This window comes from Mastigoproctus giganteus, chromosome 14 (genome assembly GCF_048544385.1).
Source record: "Mastigoproctus giganteus isolate SK-2022 chromosome 14, ASM4854438v1, whole genome shotgun sequence".
Taxonomy (NCBI): domain Eukaryota; kingdom Metazoa; phylum Arthropoda; class Arachnida; order Uropygi; family Thelyphonidae; genus Mastigoproctus; species Mastigoproctus giganteus.
Window position 1 is genome coordinate 103,060,173 of NC_143588.1, and position 22,345 is coordinate 103,082,517.

The 22,345-nt window shown below is 36.1% G+C and overlaps 1 protein-coding gene across 1 annotated transcript in view; it reads right to left on the minus strand.

Annotated features, from left to right (window-relative positions):
- Positions 1-2,973: 2,973 nt before the first annotated feature.
- Positions 2,974-22,345, minus strand: part of LOC150075460 (PP2C-like domain-containing protein CG9801) — an 84,743-nt gene continuing 65,371 nt past the window's right edge. The window contains exons 5-7 of the mRNA XM_090388495.1: positions 11,236-11,437; positions 3,406-3,638; positions 2,974-3,342 (exon numbers count right to left, since the gene is read on the minus strand). Of these exons, the coding sequence (XP_090244621.1) occupies positions 2,974-3,342; positions 3,406-3,638; positions 11,236-11,437 (804 nt within the window). The remainder of the gene's footprint in view (positions 3,343-3,405; positions 3,639-11,235; positions 11,438-22,345) is intronic.

Sequence of the window (22,345 nt, forward strand, 5' to 3'; positions counted from 1 at the left end):
GACTAGTTAAAATACTTAAGGCATTTTTTGTAGCCACTTCCCATAGATAATTATATTCTATCAAGGGTATTTGATATCACTTTTTTATCCTAGAAATTCTTTATGTTTCTACCAAAATTAAAAGTTTCAACAGCTTTCAATGCAATTGTGCATTAAATGGGAACTTCCTATTTTAAGTACTATAAAGCAAACATGTTCTGTGGTCCTAGTTTTAGCAAGAGTATTTTCTGTTATCTTCAATAATGAGCTTTTGCTTCCGCAACAGATAACTTTCTTGCTGTTCCACTTTTCTTTGGTGTAAACATTACCTAAACAGTAGGGGGAGGGATTTATTTCTCCACAAGAGTATCTTACAAGTAAACAAGACAGTAAACTGCTCAACACTGCTTTTAGGATGACAACAGCAGGTAATATTAAATAAATTAACATCTCCAACATCAGCTGTCACATGGAAACAACAAATTACTTTGTACAGGACTAGAAGCAAGTGAGCACACGCGCACACACACACACAATAAATGGTATTGAGAGATGTAACAAATCATATATGTGAAAACCTAATATCAAAAACCTCAAATGGATATTTTTTCAGAATAAAGAGATGCAAAAAATAAGGAAAATTTATATTTCAGAGGTTTCATTTTCACTTCAGATGCAAAAATTATGCAGAGTAAAATGCAAGGTCCAATTTTTAGATCTAACAGATGAAAATAAAACAAGGAAGATTTTTAACTGAAAAAAGATACCAGATAAAAAAAATTTGCATTTTATATTGAAGTTCTGGGAAGTAGTGATAACTACATTCTAAGGATATTAGTGGTACGTACACTGTTCCATAAAAAATAAATATAGAAAGTTTCTATATGGATACACATCTTATTCCAGGAGGTGTGATGTTATTTTAATTTATATATAAAAATATAAATTAAAATATAATTAAAGTAATCATTTAAAAAGCAAATGCAAAAGGAAAACAAATTTAATAGAAGTATACCAAATGCCAAGCTGGAAATTTTTTTGTAAATGCTGTCAGCCATAACAGTTTTAATGTTTTTTCCTATATTTTTATACTCTTCTATCAAAAAAAAAAAAAAAAAGTAATCGCAAATGGTATCTTGCAAACACAAAAGTTATCAAAATTACCTGCATGTGCTACTGTGGTAGCTGACTAAATTAAAAGTATCCAAAGTAGTAACATTTGATGAGTAATTAAAACCAAAATACTTTACACTGCATTGATTTTGAAAGATTTTTGAAAGCACTGACAAAAACGTACATATAATCTTGCAAGAATATTTTTTGTAAAATAAAAAGTAAATTAATTCACCACCATCTTGTCAAGATCACCTTTTAGCTTTCTCACTGATTAGTGAAAAAGCTAAAAACTTAATAATAGCTAATAAAACTAAATTCCATTCAGCCATCAAGTGCAGTGTAGTATGAAATGTGCATTTTATAATTGCTGTTTTAGAATCTTTGCCTCCATATTTCATTAAAATCTAGCGAAAATTAGCACCATTACAATATGATTAAGTCAAGTGAGACAACAATATGGCTGCAATTGTAGCCTGTATCAAAATGTTAAAATATTACAAAGATATGAGTGTAATCTGTTTATATGATATTTTTCAACTCTTAAATAGGCTGACTAACAAAATATAGGGGAAAAAAAATGAAAGTGCAGAAAATTATCCATTTATTTTTGAATTTCATGGTGCCCAGAGATTATCCTTAAAAAATATCCTTTTTCTTATAAAAATAACCATTTCTATTAAATTTCTATCTTAACCATCATACAGAATACCATGTAATCCATTAATAATGCTGTTCTGGAGGGAATATATAGAGGAAATGAAAACTGTTTGAAGCTCGCATTTAAACAGACAAAAATCATTTCTTATTTGTGTTTCGTGCAGTTTGCCCTTCAAATCTGAAAGTATGGGAAAGCAAGGAAGAGAGAGTACAGCAAGTTTCAGGCACTAAAGTATATATAATTTCCATCACAATATTTTAATGGATCTATTAGAGATCCAAAAAAGTTAACTAAGATACTATACTGCAGACATACTCTATATTCATTAACAGAATTTTTTTTGCCTAACTGGTATTTGCCAGAAGATAAAGTATATTCTACAAGAAATCTCACTAATAAAGCAGTTGATAATTACATGATATCATATTATCATCTACTAAATACTGTCAGCATTATACTGTACAGTGTTTTTTGTTTTCCATCTACAGAGAAGAAATGAAGATCTTTTATAAGCTATAAGTACGAAAAAGACTAGATGCAGTGAAATAGTCATGGAAAAAGTATGGATTAATATTTTAAGATAAAGTGATTTTGAAATTTCTATGATTGATTATCTTAAAATTTTATAAATGTTTAAAATAAGCACATTTAAAAAATTCATATGAAATGAGGAGAATTATATAGTGCATAAGTCTTAGAGTGATGTGTGAGGAAAAAACTAGTAACCTAACTTCAATTTCCAAATTTGTTAGATTAATTCTATTTTATATTTCAACTTAATAAACCTGCTATTAGATTCTCTAACAAATTGGATTAAAAAATAGTAAAAAAGTATACTCTCAAAAAAATTCTAAAAGAATTTATGAATGACAAATTTAAGAATTTTTGATAAATATTCAAAAACTATTTACAGAAAAATAGTGCAAATGAGCAATATTTTCATATTTCATGTTTTCACCAGCAAGTAAAAGAGGATATAGAAAAACTATTATAATACATTATGTATTATCTAAAAAATGAAAAAAAGCACAAAATAAAAAAAAAATTATGGTGTTCCCTGCAATCCAAACTCGTACAAGTTAATGTTCTAAGCTATAATACAAAACTAGGTATATATATATATATATATATATACACACAATCCTTGTTTGGCTATTGACAATATTTAACTTTCCTCACTGAGGTATTCTTAATGTATTAATGTACATTGATATTCAGAACTATAACAATCCTACTTGGTATGCAACAATTGATGCATGGTCAAGTTTGCCAGGTACCATGGATAACTTCTCACCAACTTTTTTTCGCCTCATTCTCTGTCCCATTTGGTTAATATCTAAATCTCCATCTTTGTACAAGTCTGGATCCTCGAGGATGCGTCGTTTTGCTACCGTTAATTTCACTGCAAAGTCAATCATCTGATCACACAATTGTTGGGCTGTTGTGCATGGTCCATCTCCTTCATTTACGCCATAAGTGAGAAGATCCTCCATACGTAATAATGTCAGCTCATGCCTTTGATGAGCTTCTACAACAGGCAGGCTAGGATCAAATGCAACACAATCCTTGTCATTATTTTGCCCATTCAACTGTTTTATAATATCCTGACTTCTGTCACTGTTTCCAGGTATAGCTGTTTCATTACCACTAACTCCTCCTCCTCCACCTTTTGGATGCTTCTGTATTTTTTTTGGAATTGCGAATTTTCCAACCACTGGATCAAAGTTATCTGAAATTCCATCACTTGTCAAGAAAACAATATCGTCAGGGTCCACTTCGGTCATAGAAACAGTCAAATTATTTAGTTCTGGATTCTGACCATCTACAGGGCCCAGTGCTCCTAAAGCATCCCTCATGTCTCTCATGGTATAGATATCATGTGATCCTAAAAATGAAATAAAAAAAATTTAATACCAAATGTGAAAATGTTACTAGTGTAAAATAACACTTTCCATTATTATTTCGTTAAAAAAAATTCCAATAAAACCAGTATAATTCAAACATTTAAGTTTAATATTTCAATATTTTTGCAAAAAACCTTGGATATAATTCAAAGTGCAAATATTACATCTTCTAGCAGTAAATTATGTCAGAAGTTTAGGAAAATTATATATGGTAAAATCCCATTAGAGAAAACTTCAAGGGAATACAATTGTTTGGCTGGATGTTTGGTGGTGTGATAGTTGTTGGCAATTGAAGATAAGCATGCATATACATGTGATGGCCTCCACAGCCAAGTGGTCAGTAGCACGAGTGCAATAGCACACACTCTTTGAGTAGACCAGGGTTCAAAGCCCCTGATTGCTAAATACGGTCTATCTGTCAACCCGCACTGGACCAGCGTGGTGGCAGATTATGGTTCATTTCCCTCAACATGAATTGTTGAAGAGGCTTCCATCCTACAGTGGAATTATAATGGCTCCTGCTTACCTTTTATACATGTGGTTAAAACATATGAGGTGTGGCAATAAAGTTCCTGGACTGGTGATGTTGTGGTCATGTTTGATGAGTTTGAAAATAAATGGAAGTAGTATGTTGGAGTTCACACTTCCTGCAAAAGATGGTGATACAGAGATTGTCCAGTAGGTTGACAGGTTGTAAGTAACCAGTCTTATTAGTAGCATTAATGTTCTGCATCATGATTTTGCAATGGAGCAATGAACAAATATAAAATTTTGCTTTAAACTCAGAAATCTACAACAGAAACATGTGAAATGTTAAAAACTGTTTATGGCGACGAAATGGTAAAGTGTACCAATGTGTTTGAAAGGGATGGGCATGAGGATGTTTGCAGGGACCCAAGAACTAGGTGTCCATCAACCAACCTGTCAAAATGTAAACAGAGTTTCAAAAGTTCGGAAAATTGTGGCAAGAGATCATCGTTTGACCCTCAGAATAACAGCTGATGAATTGGACATGATTAAGGAGACAATTCATCAAATTCTACATGAAGATTTAGGAAAAAAGAAGGTCTCTGCAAAATTTGTGCTGCACGGCCTCATGGATAAGCAGCGGCAACAAAGAGGGTCATCATTAGAAGATTTCACCAAGGCTTATCAAGACAATCCCAATTTCCTCTATTGTCACTGGATGGAAATGAGTGTTGGGCATTTCAGTATGACCCAGAGACAAAGCATTAGGGCATGCAGTGGACTTCAAAATTATGACCAAGGCCCAAAAAGTTCTGTTTATAGAAATGCAGGATCAAAATGATGTTGATAATTTTTTCAACAAACAGGGTGTGATTCACAAGGAATTTGTACCTGGAAAGGTGAGAGCCAATGCTGCATTCTACAAAGCTGCAATTTCGAGAGAAAGGCAGTTGGATCTTGTTGCACGACAATGCCCCTACCCATTCTGCACTTGCTACGAAGACATTTCTGATGAAACATGACAACATACAGATCAAACATCTGCCCTACTCTCCCAATCTAGCAACAGCAGACTTCTTCCTCTTTCCCAAGATAAAAACTGCCCTCAAAGGATTTAGGATGTTGAGGACAAAGAAAAACATAGCTGCCAAACTGAGCAAGCATCATCTCTTTGGATGCCATCACTGACTCTTTTCATAAGCTTTTAGAATGATGTAATAAGTGCATTCAATCATGTAGTGATTATTTTGAATAAAAATAAAACCATTTTTGAGCTCCTTCACTGTGTTCTTTTTATTGCAACAGTCCAGGCACTTTATTGCCACACCTAGTATCTATTATTATTTTTTCATGCAAAGACAAAGTGTATTCAATAATAGGATGTTTGAGGATGTGATATAGATAGCAGCTTTTTGGAAAAGAGAGATGTTTCGAATGTTTTCTGTGTTGCTTAAATGTTGTATAAGGATGGGTTTTTGTTTCTACGTACAGTTGTGATGCCTGCTGGTGTTATTGTCACATGCACACACTGAGTATGTCAAAACTGTTAAGGATGCATCATTTAGTCCCACATTGTGGTCAATCCTCTGCCTGAAGGAAGTGAGAATGTATCAAATATATTTAACTTGTATAACTTCTCACTGAGATCGTCACATATTTGAAGTTCAGTGCGCGCACTCTCTCTCTCTCTTTCTTTCTTTCTCCCCCCAACCCCCATATATGATATATGTTCAATGCTGAGAGGATTTTCTGGAGGAATTTCTGCTCTCTTCACACCTTGAGCTACCAAAGCTACCAATTTGTTTTCTATTATTTTTACATGGCTTGGTATCTAGCAAAATTTAACATCTTGTTTGTCTTTCAAAAGGAAGATTAATAAAACTTGACCAACTTTCTGTAATACTGGGTGCTGAAATGTTTTGTGATTTCTCAATGCTTCCAAGATGCTCAGTAAATTATGACAAGCCATACTCAAGATGGTCAAGAGTACTGCAAGAATGTAGTACATACTCTTGTAGTATATATTCTTGCAGTACATGTGTGATTTTGGGAAAGACTGGCTCAACCTACTGTGCTTTCTGATCCATATGACCTCGACACTCACTCATTGCAGTCATGATCTTGTTGAGTTGTTAGTGGGATCCTTTGCAAGCTGATCCAGAAGTTTTGTAAAGAATTACCATTGTTTGATCTACCCATCAGATTACAGATATGTGAAAGTCACACTCTTCAGATGGAAAGAGAGCTAGATCAAAACCTGCCCATGTGATTCACAGTTCAATAGTCTCCTTCAATATGCTGACATTTAACTGCTGCTAAGTAATGAGACATGCTGAAATTCTGTACAGTATTAATATTGGCCATATAGTGCAAAGAAGCCACAGGCTTTTGCTGAACTATCCAAAAATAAATAAATAAATAAAAAGATATAAAAAATAAAAAACCTCTGTTTCCCTCCTCACATAGGTTACTATCCAGCTGACCTTTGAATTTCCCCAAACTGTTAGCTTCAATTACCCACAGAGGTAAATTATTTCAGTAATTGGCAACTCACTAGCTAAAAGAAAATACCTTACAATCTAGTCTAAAATTTTCTTCCTTGTAAATTGAATTTATGGTCCCTAGTTCTGGGATCATAACTGTGAAAATTCATTTTACTATCCCCTCAAGTTTCTCCAAAACTGAAATCCAAATACAATTTGAATTTCAGCTCTGACAGTAGAGTACACCTTGACGTAGCAACCATACTTGGCCATCAACAAAATAAAAAAAATAAATAAAAATTTGAAGAATAAATTTTTTTATTATAATATTAATGCAATATTACTAATTATTACTAAAAATACTTTAATGCTACTAATTATTACTAATATTATTACAATATTTAAAAGAAAAAAAAAAATTTAAGAATCAATGCAAAAAAAAAAGAAAGAAAGAAAGAAAGAACAGTGACAGTGTCTTCATACCTGCAAAGGACTATGGCTAATATTTATGTTGTCCTTTAATCTGTTTTTGCAGCTAGGATCATTTAAACTGTAGAGATAATGCGTGTCTTAAACCTCTGAACAAAATTGCCTTTGCAACAAGCTGCTCTGATATTACACTACTTTCAAATAGATAGCCTCTACAAAAGATTAACTGGCCAGTTGTTTAAAAGATGAAACTGCTATGATGGGCTGTTTTCCATTAGCTAGCAGGCGGTCTCTAGTGACAATGTGTAGACAAAACAGTTGAAAAGAAGTTAGCATTAGCATTAGTAGAGGCATTTGATGCAAGAAAGCAAGCTTATGCAGCATCAGCCAAAAAAAAAAATAAAATAAATAAAATAAAATAAATAAATAAATAAATAAATAAATAAATAAAATAAAATAAAATAACCACTTCCACTTCACCCCTCTGTTCGTTCGAAATACCTGTCCAGCTGAGCCTTAAACTTATTTAGGCTATCAACTTCCACGACAAGGGATGGAAGTCTGTTCCACCAACCAACCACCCACTGGCTAAAGGCAAATTTCCGCACATCTATCCTATATCTGTCTTTCCTCAAATTGAATTTATGCAATCTCAGTTGATTACTCTGAGCAAGAGGGAGAATCCCATCAGCATTCAGCATGCGCAAACCATTCAAGGCTTTATACACCTCTATCAGATCACCTCGCTGGTGCCTAGTCTCCAGACACTGTAATTTGCAAAACTTAAGCCTTTCTTCGTAAGAGCACCCCCTTTGTTCCATTCACTAATCTTGTTGCCTTCTCTGTACTCGTTCCAGCAGATCTACATCCTTCTTGAAATGAGGCCTCTAGGCCTGTATATAGTACTCTAGGTGTGGCCTGACCATTGCCTTATACAAGGGAATAATTACCTCCTTATCCCTGCTAGAAAAATTCCTATATATCATTGACAATACACCATGAGCTACTCTTGCAGCCCGTCTGCACTGCTCAGAGAACTTCATATCTGCCTGCACAACCACCCCCAGGTCCTTTTCATTCTCTACCACTGTCAGTGTAGTACCACAGAGTTGATACGTTGCTCTGGGGTTGCTGTTTCCCATATGTAGTACTTTACATTTGTCAATGTTAAATTTCATTTGCCACCTCTCAGCCCATCTGCTCAACCTTTCCAGATCCTGTTGCAGCAGCATAATGTCAGTAGTGGCCTTGACAACCCTGCCAACCTTCGTATCGTCTGCAAACTTGGACATTAAGCTTGATATACCATCATCAATATCATTTATAAATACAGAAAACAATAATGGACCCAATACTGAACCCTGAGGGACTCCACTAATAACATTAGTCCACGATGAGCAGTGTCCATTGATTACCACTCTGTCTTCACCCCTCAACCACCCCTTTATCCATAGCAGCAATTTGCCTCCAATGCCACACTGCTCCAATTCATTTGGCAGTCTTCCATGTGCAACAGTATCAGAAGCCTTTCTAAGATCCAAGTATATAATATCAAAGTTATTCCCTGCATCCAGTTCTTTTGTGACTGCATCATAGTATCCAATCAAATTGGTCAGGCAAGACTTCCCCTTTAACAAAACCATGCTGTGTCCGAGCTATAACTGAAGTCTTGTCTAGATGATCCTGCAGTGCTTCTTTAACCAGTGCCTCCATTAATTTTCCGGGTACAGAAGTTAAACTCACAGGTCTATAATTACTTGTGTCAGCCTTTGATCCTCCTTTGTGAATTGGGGTCACGTTTGAACATCTCCAGTCCATGGGTACCTCCCCTGAGTCCAAGGAAGCTCTCATAATTATGGCTAAGGGTTTGCTTACTTCCTTTGCTGCCTCCTTTAATATAAATGGATAGATCCCATCCACCCCAGGTGCCTTTCTTGTGTTTATCTTCAACAATTTCTCCTCCACTTTACTCTCAGAGATTACAAGATTCTCTAGCTTACTGCCAGAGTTGAATACACCTCTGGCATTCCCCTCGCTGAATAACTCCTCATGTGTGAATGTCGATGCAAAATATTCATTTAGTTTGTTAGCAACCTGAGCAGGATCATCAACAGTTGACCCATCGATATCCAGTGGACCAATCTGATTCATCCCCTTCCTTCTAGAGTTTACATAAGTAAAGAACTCTTTGCTGTTTTTCTTTGCATCCCTTGCCAAAGATATCTCATAATCTGCCTTCGCCTGCCTAACCTCCTTTGTAACTTGGTTACAGATCAACTTGTATCTATCATAGGCTTCTGTGTCACGTGTTAATTTGTATGTATTTCTGTGTCACGTGTTAATTTGTATGTATTTCTGTGTCACGTGTTAATTTGTATGTATCCCATGCATTTTTCTTCTCTGCCATATGTCTCATTAGTTCATCTGACATCCATTTAGACCTAAACCTTGAACAATATTTCTTAGTTGGTATGTAAAGCCTAGTAGCTTCCAAGATAAGTTCTTTGAATGCTTCCCATTTTGAATTTGTTGTTGGTAACATCATCAGTTGGTCCCACTGTATAGAATTTAAATACTGTCTCAGTCCATCGTAGTCACCTTCACGAAAGCAATAACCCTTCCCTTTACCCCTAATGGTAGTTACCTCTTTGAGTAAATCCCACTTCAGCACACTGTGATCACTGCCACCTAGTGGTTCATTTATCTGCAGATTCTTAATGCACGAAGAATCACTACTGATAATCAAATCAAGAGTATTACTCCCTCTAGTTGCCTCCCAAACATGCTGATGTAGAAAACAATCATCCAATAAATCCACAAAAGCCTTGCTAGTGTGTGAGTGACCAGCCCCCAAATTCTAGTGAATATCTGGGAAATTAAAATCCCCCATTATAAGACTCTCTGATTTACTGGCCCACTCTATTTCCCTGTACAGTTTCTTATTATACTCATCAGAGTCATTAGGCCTATAGCACACTCCTACTCTCAATTTTGATCTCCCAATGCTTATGTCACACCAAACTGACTCGACACTGCACTGTCCAGCGATGTCGACTGGCTTCACTTCCTTGGATTTTATGTATTTCTTAACTAATAGCATAACCCCTCCTCCCTTCCTATCCTGTCTATCCTTTCTGTAGACATTGTACTCCCCAAATTCCAGTTCTGCATTCCTTATATCTGTGTGACACCACATTTCTGAAATCCCAACAATATCTGCCTTTGATGTTTTGAGCAATACCTCAAATTCATCAAATTTATTTACTAAACTCCTAGCATTGGTGTACGCGCAAGTATACATGCACCTGTTCTTTTTCTTAGCTACCCTAACACAACCCATGTGTTTACTTGTACCCCAATGATTCCCAGCAGTCTCTGAAATATCCTGCATCTTATTTTCCAGGCTGCTGCTCATTCCAATAGAAGCAGTGCAAGAATCACTTTCACCTCTGCCAGTGGCTACTGTTAATCTATTAGTCCTTGTATCCCCCCAATCTAGCAGTTTTCCGACCCACCTAACACTGCCTCGATAGCATCAGCAAACATTCTTGCACCCTTTCTATTTAAGTGTATCCCATCCCTGTAGAAGCAGTCTCTCCTGTTAACAAGTACAGACCAGGCTGAAAAAAAGTTGTTCAATGTGAGTTGATATGTGATATATGATATCAGTATTCAAAGTTGTAATATAGTTAAAACTACCTGTTGAAAGTGGTACAATACCGGAGTAACTCATTACAAAGGCAAGTTTGTTCTGCTATGAAAATTAAAAACATTTCATTATCCATCCATGCAGTTTAAATCCTGCTGCCTGCAAAAATAGATGAAATAACAAGATAGTCAATTATAAAATGTTTATAAATGTATATAAAGTTCAGTTGTTTGCACTTAATATTTATTGGAATGTGCTCCTAGCTCTTTAAAGATGCTTGACCACTAGGTTTATCTCTAAAATCCAGAAATTTTAAAAAGTGGCACCTCTCAATCCTTGAGGATGTTGAATTTTAAACAGTTTACTGTATTACAAAATATACAAAATGACTTTGCTTACACAAACTACAAACACATTTTCATAGTTATCATGACTACTAATGGGAATGGGGGAGAACATGGTAGCACTTGAGAATTAAAGTTTATTCAAAAAGAATACAGAAAAAATGTAAATTTATTTGAATTTGATAATTTAAAATTGAATGCATACCCTGAGTAATTTCTCGTACACCATAAATTTTGCTATAAACATAAGCTAGGCTATCACCAACGTTGCATGTACAGACAACGAACTTTTCTGATTCTTTAAGTTGACACACTACAGCTGCACATAAAGTAGTTAACAAGCCGTTTTCCTGGAGGATAAGATTATGGGCAGCATGGAAGGAGCGAAGCAAGCACACAAATATATCCTGAAAAATATAATTTGATTATTCAGTGATCCTAATATATAAAACTCAAGGCATTATTAAATTAAGTATCAAGCTAATACAGACCCCTGTATAGCACAGTACTTCTACAACATGGTTTCGCTCTAACACGGTTTCAGAATTGTGGCAATCCCCGCAAAACACAGTTTGAGAATTGCGGGAAATGTTGCATAACATGGTATTTTTGAGCCTTTGTGCGAAGAAAACCTTGCTATGTGATGTTAGATGTGATTTTCAACGTTTCCATTTGTTTTTGTGAATCTCTGCTGTTGACTCGCTAGTCGTGATATTTTTTTAAAGCACATTTCTGGAGGTCATGACCATAAAACAATAAAAACAATTTGCAGTTTCCAGTTTATTGGTCTTTTCTGTTAGTGTAATCAATTATAAATGGGTAGTAAACTCGATCTTGCATTTGCTATAGTACTGATAGCTGGAATTGTGTGGGTCATGACCATAAAACAATAAAAACAATTTGCAGTTTCCAGTTTATTGGTCTTTTCTGTTAGTGTAATCAATTATAAATGGGTAGTAAACTCGATCTTGCATTTGCTATAGTACTGATAGCTGGAATTGTGTGGGTTTTCATGTTATTATGGTGAAATGTTTCCCCTTTCATGAAATATTCAATCATAAAAAACATAAATAAATTTTCAGAAACTCATTACAGTACTATGTATCTCACTTGTGCTTATAGTGTTTGTTGCAACTTGTGCATGCCGTGCTCTTTGTTATTAATTGCTTATTTTTACTGTTTTTTTTTTTTTTTTTTTTGTTGTAAAATTTAAAAAAGTCAGTGAACAGAAATATCAATTAGTTAGTATGTACATGTTACAGTACACATTAAGCTATGTACGTAAACGTAATTTTTATTTTGCTAACTAGAAAATATTCTTCTGATGTTCACATATCACATTTAACTTTGTTAATTGGTAAGGTAATAAAGTTAAATTTGTGCTTTATACCTAAATGGGGGTCCACTGTATTTTGTTGCGAGATCCCTGGGTTAGGTTCTGTGCTATTGAACTTGTGCTTGTTTGAGAGCACAAAAAAATTGCGACTTCGAAGCGTGAAGATTGTGACTTTTAAAGAGAGCAGAAGGTACACAAAATCTAGATGCTGCAGAAGAGATTGTGCTTAGTAGTGATGGAGAGGAAGAAAATTAAATGAATGTACATTATCTGACATATAAGTATCACAGTTTGAAGGTAAGATCAGTGGTGAGCTATAGTGGGCTCGCGAGAGCACATTGTTATTTTTTTTTTTGAAAATTTGCGAGCCAATTATTGAGACGATCATTTATTTTACAAATGAAATCCTGAATGCAATTATTGAGTATCCAGAGCCGAACGTATGGTGGGGCAAGCAGGGGCCCATCCCCATCATTTTAATGGCGCAATCGATCGGTTATGTATTTTAAAATTGCTTCATTTTTGATTTAATTAGAGTTGGACCTCTATTTAACGAACTTCTTTATAGCAAATTTTTTGATTCCCTTGGTAATTAAATTTAAATAGTTTCCACTGAACGAAGAAAATTTCCATGTAACAAACGGATTAGGAGAGACAACTGTGTACACATTGTTCTCACCTCTGGACTTTAGGCAATTTAGGTAATTATAAAGTGTGAATTAAGGGTGAAAGGGATTACCATTTCACAGTGGTAGTGGTGTCCGTAAAAACTCTGCAGTCATATACCGAGAAGTAGCGCTAGTCAATATGCTTTCCATAGCCAGTCAGAGGATTAAGAAGATTCTCGACACGGATTATAGCCTCTGGTCAACCTGTGTTGTGGTTCCCCTTTACTCCACAAGAAGTCATGTGTTTTTCAGAGAAGTTAATGATCCAGGCCTTCCAGTAAATTTCTCCTATCTAAGTTTACATGGTCACTGCAGCTGAATATCCGTGTGATTCCGACTTTTTCACTGTATTAGCATATGATGCAAGAAAGCAAGCTTATGCAGCATTAGCCAAAAAAAAAAAAAAAAACCGCTCCCATTTCACCGCTCTGTTCGTTCCAAATACCGGTCAAGCCTCAGCCTTAAATTTATTTAGGCTAACAACTTCCACAACAAAGGATGGAAGTCTGTTCCACCAACCAACTACCCGCTGGCCAAAGGCAAATTTCTGCACATCTATCCTACATCTGTCTTTCTTCAATTTGAATTTATGCCCTCTCAGATGATTATTCTGAGCAAGAGGAAGAATCCCATCAGCACTGAGCATGCTCAAACCATTCAAGGCTTTATACACCTCAATCAGATTACCTCGCAGGTGCCTAGTCTCCAGACACTGTAATTTGCAAAACTTAAGCCTTTCTTCGTAAGAGCAACCCTTTGTTCCATTCACTAATCTCAATGCCCTTCTATGTACTCGTTCCAACAGCTCTACAGCCTTCTTAAAATGAGGCCTCCAGACCTGTATACAGTACTCAAGGTGTGGCCTGACCATTGCCTTATACAAGGAGATCATAACCTCCTTATCCCTGTTAGAAAAATTGCTGTATATCATTGACAAGACACCATGAGCTACTCTTTCAGACCATCTGCACTGTTCAGAAAACTTCATATCTGCCTGCACAATTACCCCCAGGTCCTTTTCGTTCTCTACCACTGTCAGTGTAGTACCACAAAGTTGACACATTACTCTGGGGTTACTGCTTCCCATATGTAGTACTTTACATTTGTCAGTGTTAAACTTCATTTGCCACCTCTCAGCCCATCTGCTCAACTTTTCTAGATCCTGTTGCAGCAGCGTACTGTCATTAGTGTCCTTAACAATCCTGCCAACCTTCGTATCGTCTGCAAACTTGGACATTAAGCTTGATATACCATCATCAATATTATTTATAAATACAGAAAACATTAATGGACCCTGAGGGAGTCCACTAATAACATTAGTCCATGATGAGCAGTGTCCACTGATTACCACTCTCTGTCTTCTCCCAATCAACCATCTCTTTATCCATAGCAGCAATTTGCCTCTAATGCCACACTGCTCCAATTCATTTGGCAGTCTTCCATGTGCAACAGTATCAAAAGCCTTTCTAAGATCCAAATATATGATATAAAAGTTATTCCCTGCATCCAGTTCCTTTGTAACCACATCATAGTATCCAATCCAATTGGTCAGGCAAGACTTTCCCTTAACAAAACCATGCTGTGTCCAAGTTATAACAGAAGTCCTGTCTAGATAATCTTGCAGTGCTTCTTTAACCAATGCCTCCATTAATTTTCTTGGAACAGAAGTTAAACTAACAGGTGTATAATTACTTGTGTTGCCCTTTGATCCTCCTTTGTGAATTTCGGTCACATTTGCGCATCTCCAGTCCATGGGTACCTCCCCTGAGTCCAGAGAAGCTCTCACAATTATGGCTAAGTTTGCTTACTTCCTTTAATATAACTGGATAGATCCCATCCACCCCAGGTGCCTTTTTTATGTTTATCTTCAACAATTTCTCCTCCACTTTCCTCTCAGTTATTACAAAATCATCTAGCTCACTGCCAGAGTTTAACTCACCTCTGGCATTCCCCTCCCTGAATAACTCCGCATGTGTGAATGTAGATGCAAAATACTCATTTAGTTTGTTAGCTAATTGAGCAGGATCATCAACAGTTGAACCATCAATATCCAGTGGACCAATCTGATTCATCCCTTTCCTTCTAGAGTTTACATAGGTAAAGAACTCTTTGTTGTTTTTCTTTGCATCCTTTGCCAAGGATTTCTCATAATCTGCCTTTGCCTCCCTAATCTCCTTTGTGACTTGGTTACAGACCACCTTATATCTATCATAGGCTTCCATGTCACCCATTAATTTATATGTATCCCACGCATTTTTATTCTCTGCCGTATGTCTCATTAGTTCATCTGACATCCATTTAGGCCTAAACCTTGAACAATATTTCTTAGTTGGTATGTAAAGCCTAGTAGCTTCCAAGTTAAGTTCTTTGAATGTTTCCTATTTTGATTTTGCTGTTGGTAACATTATCAATTGGTCCCACCGTATAGAATTTAAATACTGTCTCAGACCACCGTAGTTGCCTTTACGAAAGCAAAAACCCTTCCCTCTACCCCTGATGGTAGTTACCTCTTTGAGTAAATCCCACTTCAGCACACTGCGATCACTGCCATCTAGTGGTTCCTTTCTCTGCAGATTCTTAATGCATGAAGAATCACTACTGATAGTCAGATCAAGAGTATTACTCCCTCTAGTTGCCTTCCGAACATGCTGATGTAGAAAACAATCATCCAATAAATCCACAAAAGCCTTGCTAGTGTGTGAGTGACCAACCCACAAATTCCAGTCATTATCTGAGAAATTAAAATCCTCCATTATAAGACTCTCTGACTTACTGACCCACTATTTCTCTGTACAGTTTCTTAATATAATCAGAGTCATTAGGCCTATAACACATTCCTACTCTCAATTTTGATCTCCCAAATGCTTATGTCACACCAAACTGACTCGACACTGCACTGTCCAGTGATGTTGACTGGCTTTACTTCCTTGGATTTTATGTGTTTCTTAACTAATAGCATAACCCCTCCTCCCTTCCTATCCTGTCTATCCTTTCTGTACACATTGTACTCCCTAATTCCAGTTCTGCATTCCTTATATCTGTGTGACACCACGTCTCTGATATCCCAACAATATCTGCCTTTGATGTTTTGAGCAATACCTCAAATTCATCAAATTTATTTACCGAACTCCTAGCATTGGTGTATATGCAAGTATACATGCACCTCTTCCTATTCTTACCTACCCTAACACAACCCATATGTTTACATGTTCCGCAATGACTCCCAGCAGTCTCTGAAATACTTGCATCTTGTTTTCCAGGCTGCTGCTCATTCCAATAGAAGCAGTGCAAGAATCACTTTCATCTCTGCCAGTGGCTACTGTTAGTCTATTAGTCCTTGTATACCCCCAAGCTAGCAGTTTTCCGACCCACTTAACACTGCCTCGATAGCATCAGCAAATATTCTTGCACCCTCTCTATTTAAGTGTATCCCATCCCTGTAGAAGCAGTCTCTCCTTTTAACAAGTACAGACCAGGCTGAAAAAAATTCTACCCGTTGAGCCTTGCACAATCTTTCCAGAGCCGAACTGATCAACAAGGCTCTCGTCATATACTCCCTCCTATCGTGTCTGGTCAGAATTGCAGACACTTTCAAATTCAACCCTAATTCAAATTCAACTCTGTATACAAAGAACTAGTGAGAGTAGCAACGTAGAGGGGGGGGGGGATTGAGGTAACTAAGATATTATAAACTTTACAAAGATGAAATGTTGGCAGATTTTGAAACTTTGTCGAGCCTTTCACTGTGTAGAAAATGTTCTAAAATATAATGGCATACAGGCAATAATTAAAAAAAAAAAAAAAAAAAAAACTATTACCAATCTCCAAAAAACTAGCGCGAATTAAGGATTATTGCTAAAGAACTTGATGTGGAAATTATAAAGATCAGTTGTGTGTTCAGACCATCATAAACAGCTTGTAGTTTGCAGCCGGCAATTGTGTGTTGGAGGAATCATCCCGCTTTGTGCAAACATTTTGAATCAGAAGTTAAATTTTCTGGATTATTAAATCAAATTTTAAATTTGGAATTTCTTAACCATTTTGCACTAAAGATTGACATCCTTGTTTGTTATTTGGTTTTTAGGAGCATTAGCAACTAAGGCCATATTGCTCCGGGATATGCGGTGGTCATTCCCTGACCTTTCCGCATCCTCCGTATTTGATGGTGACGGCTCGAATCACGGTCTAATCAAGAAGCGTGTGCTACTTCTGCTGCTCCTTCCCACCTGGCTACGGAGGCGCCTGATTGATATCCTGCAGGAGCTCTCTTACCTTTCAGAAGCTTTACAGATTCATTATGGTAAAAGCATATAAATTAATTATCCGAACTATCAATGCTATTGCTAATTTGAAAAATTCTGAAGGAAATTATGAAGCTAAAATTGAGAGCATGTTTAAGAGGAAAGAATTTGAAGGAATCAAAATCGAAAGTAAAAAAATTACCTTGTGACAAGTTATTAAATGCATTGTTTTATCCTTAAAGGATAAGTTATTAATTCAACAGGGTGATTTTAAATTAAATAAAGAAAATAATGATACCATTGAAAGAAATTTTAAACATATGCTACCCAAAATCGTTGAATGTGAAAGAACTTTCGTCTCGGTTACAAGACGATGAAAACCAAATAAGAAATTTAAGTTTTCTGATAAAATATGAAATAAAAATTAATGATTTTAGAGATTTTGTCAAAGACAGTTTATCTTTAAAATCGAGTGAAATTCCCTTTTCAATTAAGAAAACCAGAAAATATATTTGAAACCATTGCGATTAGCAGTGCTGAAGCTAAGTTCAGCTTTCAGTGTAATGAATAATATTGTTACAATTAAACACGTTGCAGATTATGATGACCATACATCTAAATGGAAAACCATTGCTTCAATTTGATCCGGGTCGTTACATCATTTCATTCCTCTGTAATCATCGTTCAGCTATTGAGCAAAGCAGAAGATCAACAACAAATATTAATAAAGAAGTAAATTGTATATGGAAATTTTTAGAATAAATTTTTCTTGAATATTTGTGAAATAATTTTTTTTCATGTAATCTATAATTTTTTGTGTACTTTTCCTAGAAAGTTAGTTTTTTATGTAATATTTGTTTTTATATTGTGGAATGCTTTGTGATATGGGAAATATCTCGTTATTTTTTATTCACAATATTAAAATTTTATCATGAAAAAAATGTATCCATTACATCTCCCTAGTTGTTAAAAAAAGACAAATAAAAAAGTTTTGCATGTGCTGAGTACATGCAGTAGATGGTTTATGCGAAACATCCTTCGCGTTTCTTTTAGGTACTTTGATTTGTATATATCAATTACAAAATAAAAGAGCTTTTCTATTGTAAATATTTTATTGTCATTCACAGATTTTCATAATTTCTTGAAGACAAGATACAATGGAGTTATGATAACTAAAGTAAGAGATGTATACTTGCGAGTGCAACGTATCAAAATATCTCTGTAAAACAGCACCGATTGATGTATTGATGTTGTAGTTGAAGTGACACACGCAGGTGTTAGGGGCACCTAACAATGGAATGTAACGAAAATGTGAAACGAAAAAAGAAATTGTTGAGAAATATTTGTATTGTTGCAATCATACTTACTGCAGTAGTAACTTCAGGAAGCATGATTGTGACGTCATACTATTCAAAAATTCTAAAAAGTTAGAACACCAAACGCTTCGTATCCAGTTATCATCGTAAGTCGAGGCATGACAGCCAGGTTTTTAAGGTTTTTTTTTTTTTTTTTAGATAGACCTAGGAACGTTTTACATATTCACTTAAACACATGGCTAAGGCGGTAATAAGCCGTATCTCCCCCCCCCCCAAATCCGTCCCTGACTCGAGATATCATACCAGTCACTAAATATGCATCACACACTCTAATCACACTACTAATAGTGCAACCGTGGGAAGCACCTCTAGTGGAAGCCGCTGATGACGTTGACCGATCAAATTTACTTCCGTGACCGATCAAATTTACTTGGTAGAAAGTTGGAAAAACTGCGAGCCCATTGTTAAAATAGTCACAGCTCACCACTGGGTAAGATGTTTGTTCAGTTATTAATATTTAAGTTACTACTATTATAAAAATAAGTTAAAATATTTAGTTATTGCTACTATAAAAATATTCCTACTATTACTACTATAAAAAAAAATGTTCCAGGTAGTTATAAAAAAAAAATGGTATATTTTTGTTAGCTTTTAGAACATAACCCCTCTTTTTGTACAAGACTTAGAACCCCCCTCTGGTTCTTAGTCCAGTATAACACGGTTTCGCATTACACGAGATTTTGTAGGAACAAAACTGCCGTGTTATACGAGAGTTACCTGTACATATATTTTTTTTAAAAATCTCAGAGCAAAACCTTCTGCAAAGGAAGCTAAAAATAATTTTTATTTCAATATTTGTAATCTATATCAGAGATGAAAAAGTTTTTCATGCAAACCAACTCTTGTTTCACTACCCACTTTGCCAATCCTCATAAAATTATAGATTTCATATTACTGATCAAAATTTACTTAAGAAAGTTACTCTTTTTTAATACTCACTAAGGAATTAGCTTATGTTGTTATTAATTTTCTCAAAAATGGATATTTTTTGGTATGTATGCGGCGAGTTTACAAAAATCAGAAATAGCACTGAAATGAGATGTAATAGAATACTATAAAGAACTCTATCATTAATGTGAAGTATTTCCTCAAGTCATGAGCTCACACATCAAAATTTCCTGTACAGTATACACTGAGCGATCACTGAATTATGACCACCTGCCTAATACTTCGTAGGTCCTCCTTTTGCCCTCAGTACAGCAGCTATCCGACATGGCATTGGTTCAACAAGATGTCAGAAGCATTCGGGAGGTATGGCCAACCAAGCTGTGTGTAATGCAGCTAGCAATGCAGGTATGGAGATGATTGGTGTATCCAGACGCCTGATATGGATTTCCATAGTGCTCTATGGGATTGATATCAGGGGAGTTCGGAGGCCAATCGATATGCTGGAAGTCAGAACTGTGTTCCTCAAACCAATCCTGCACATCAAGTGCCTGATGGCTCAGCGCATTGTCATCTTAGAAGACACCATCGCCATTCGGGAAAAAGTGCAACATAGTGGGGTGTATACAGTCAGCAAGCAGTTGATAATGGTGGAGGCCAGTGATATGTTGTTCCACATGTACCAGGGGTCCAAGTTCCTGCCAGTGAAACATGCCCCACCCCATACAACCACCTCCACCAGCCTGCACTTTCGATACCATGCATGATGGATGAAAAGACTCATGTTGTTGATGCCAAATCCATACATGATCATCCACAGCGTGGAGTAAATAACGTTACTCATCTGACCAGCACACCTTCTTCCAGCCTTCTAATGTCCAACTTGCATGCTCTTTGCACCAGGCGAGTCTTTTACACCAATGAACCTTGGTTAGGAGAGGATGCTGTAGGTGTCATCTGTTGGTATAGCATATACGTGCGATGCATGGTCATGCCATATATTGTTCCAGGTTGGCCCATGTTGTATTGTGTTTTTAACTCTTGAACAGTGCTGCGCCTGTTCGAGTCGTCGGACCTGGGGCTCACCTCTAACATCAACCTTACACTGATCTTTGCAGTTTTGCTGTCGGGTCATTGTTTGACCATTTTGACGCCAATCCTGGTACACTTTAACAATGGCGGCTCGCGAACATCCCACCAGTTCAGCTGTTTGGGAAATCGAGGCACCAGCTCGTCGAGCTCCCACAATCTGTTCTTTATCAGAGTCTGATAAATCCTTCTTTTTACCCATCGCGCTCGGAATTTTACTACCTACTGAACCACTGATACCTTATCTATGCTACGTAGGTCGACTAACTGCGCACTCTCGTACCTCACATGGTCAACAAGTCACATTCAGTTTTCATAGGGGTGGTCACATAATTCAGTGATCACTCAGTGTATGTGCTCATTCACTGCTGCTGTTCCCTTTCCAAAAGTTTAATCAAGAAATCCAAAACCACAGACTAATAGATATATCACAAACACATTATGCAAAGAGATTTGGATTTATTTTATATTGGTATGGTTTATTTCAAACACAATGTACTTATGCCATTTGGACTACCAATAAAAATTACGGGTGCAATATATGCACTTATTTTGCTGCAGCATATGCTTTGTATCTAAAATCTGTGAAGTTTTCCTGTGGTAGATTTGAAAGTCACAGATTGATAAATGCAGAGTGTCAATCAATGTGTAAGAAGCATTCAATGGAGCCCATCCATGGTTTATGTAGGCTGTTGGGCATTAAAAACAAACATGAAGTGGTAAGTTACATGTTAGTATTAGTAATATGTTTTTCAGTGATAGACAGGAAAGCTGTTTAACAAAGATAAGGTGAACTCCAATTATTGTTTAAAGGATGAGGTATGATCAAAACATTCAGGGAGTGAAACGATATATGGGAAATGAAGATTACTAAATATTCAGGTGGATCTCCTTCAAAGTAATTAAGTAACTTAATCCTTAAAACTGTATACAGTTTTTAAAACATCTGCAACATCTGGAAACATTCCCAATAGATTCTTTTGAAATTGCTAATATCACCTCTTGCATTCTGAATAAATTCCTCTGTCATTACTAATCTGTGACCTTTCAAGACTTTAAGCTTGAAAAAAAATAAAAAAATCACAAGCTATAATCAACTATCCACTACTGAGTGTGGTGGATAGAGGGATCATAGTGATAGAGTGCTTTGCAAAATTCTTAAATGGAAAGCACCTGAGTGTACAGGAGCACTGCCATGATACAAACACCCAATTCCTTGAAGTCCACAGTCCACTTTTCTGTCTGTTTCCTCTGAACAGCATCAAGCAATCATCACAGAACTGTTTTTCAGTATTCCTAATTCAATTCCTGACAATGCATGACAAATTCATAACGAACAATGCCCTATTATGATAAGCATGATCATCACATATGATTGAGATTGTGTTGCATTTTTCGGGCTTTGAAGAAGACGGTCTTTCAATGAGAAGACTGGACTTTGTTTCAGGGTCGTAGCTTATATACTCATGATTCCTTGCTAGTAATGATGAAGAAAAGTGTTTGTCAGCAGCATCATATTGACAAATATCCTGACATTTAAGAACTCATTGCTCTGTTTGATCATCAGTAAGGATGTGAGGCACAAACCTGGTTGAAACATTGCATTCCCAAATATTGTGTTAAAATTGACTGGTATGTCCCATAAGAAATACTAATTTCACTAGCAATTTCATGGATAATTAAATGTCAATCACTGCTAATCAGATCACAAACATGCAAC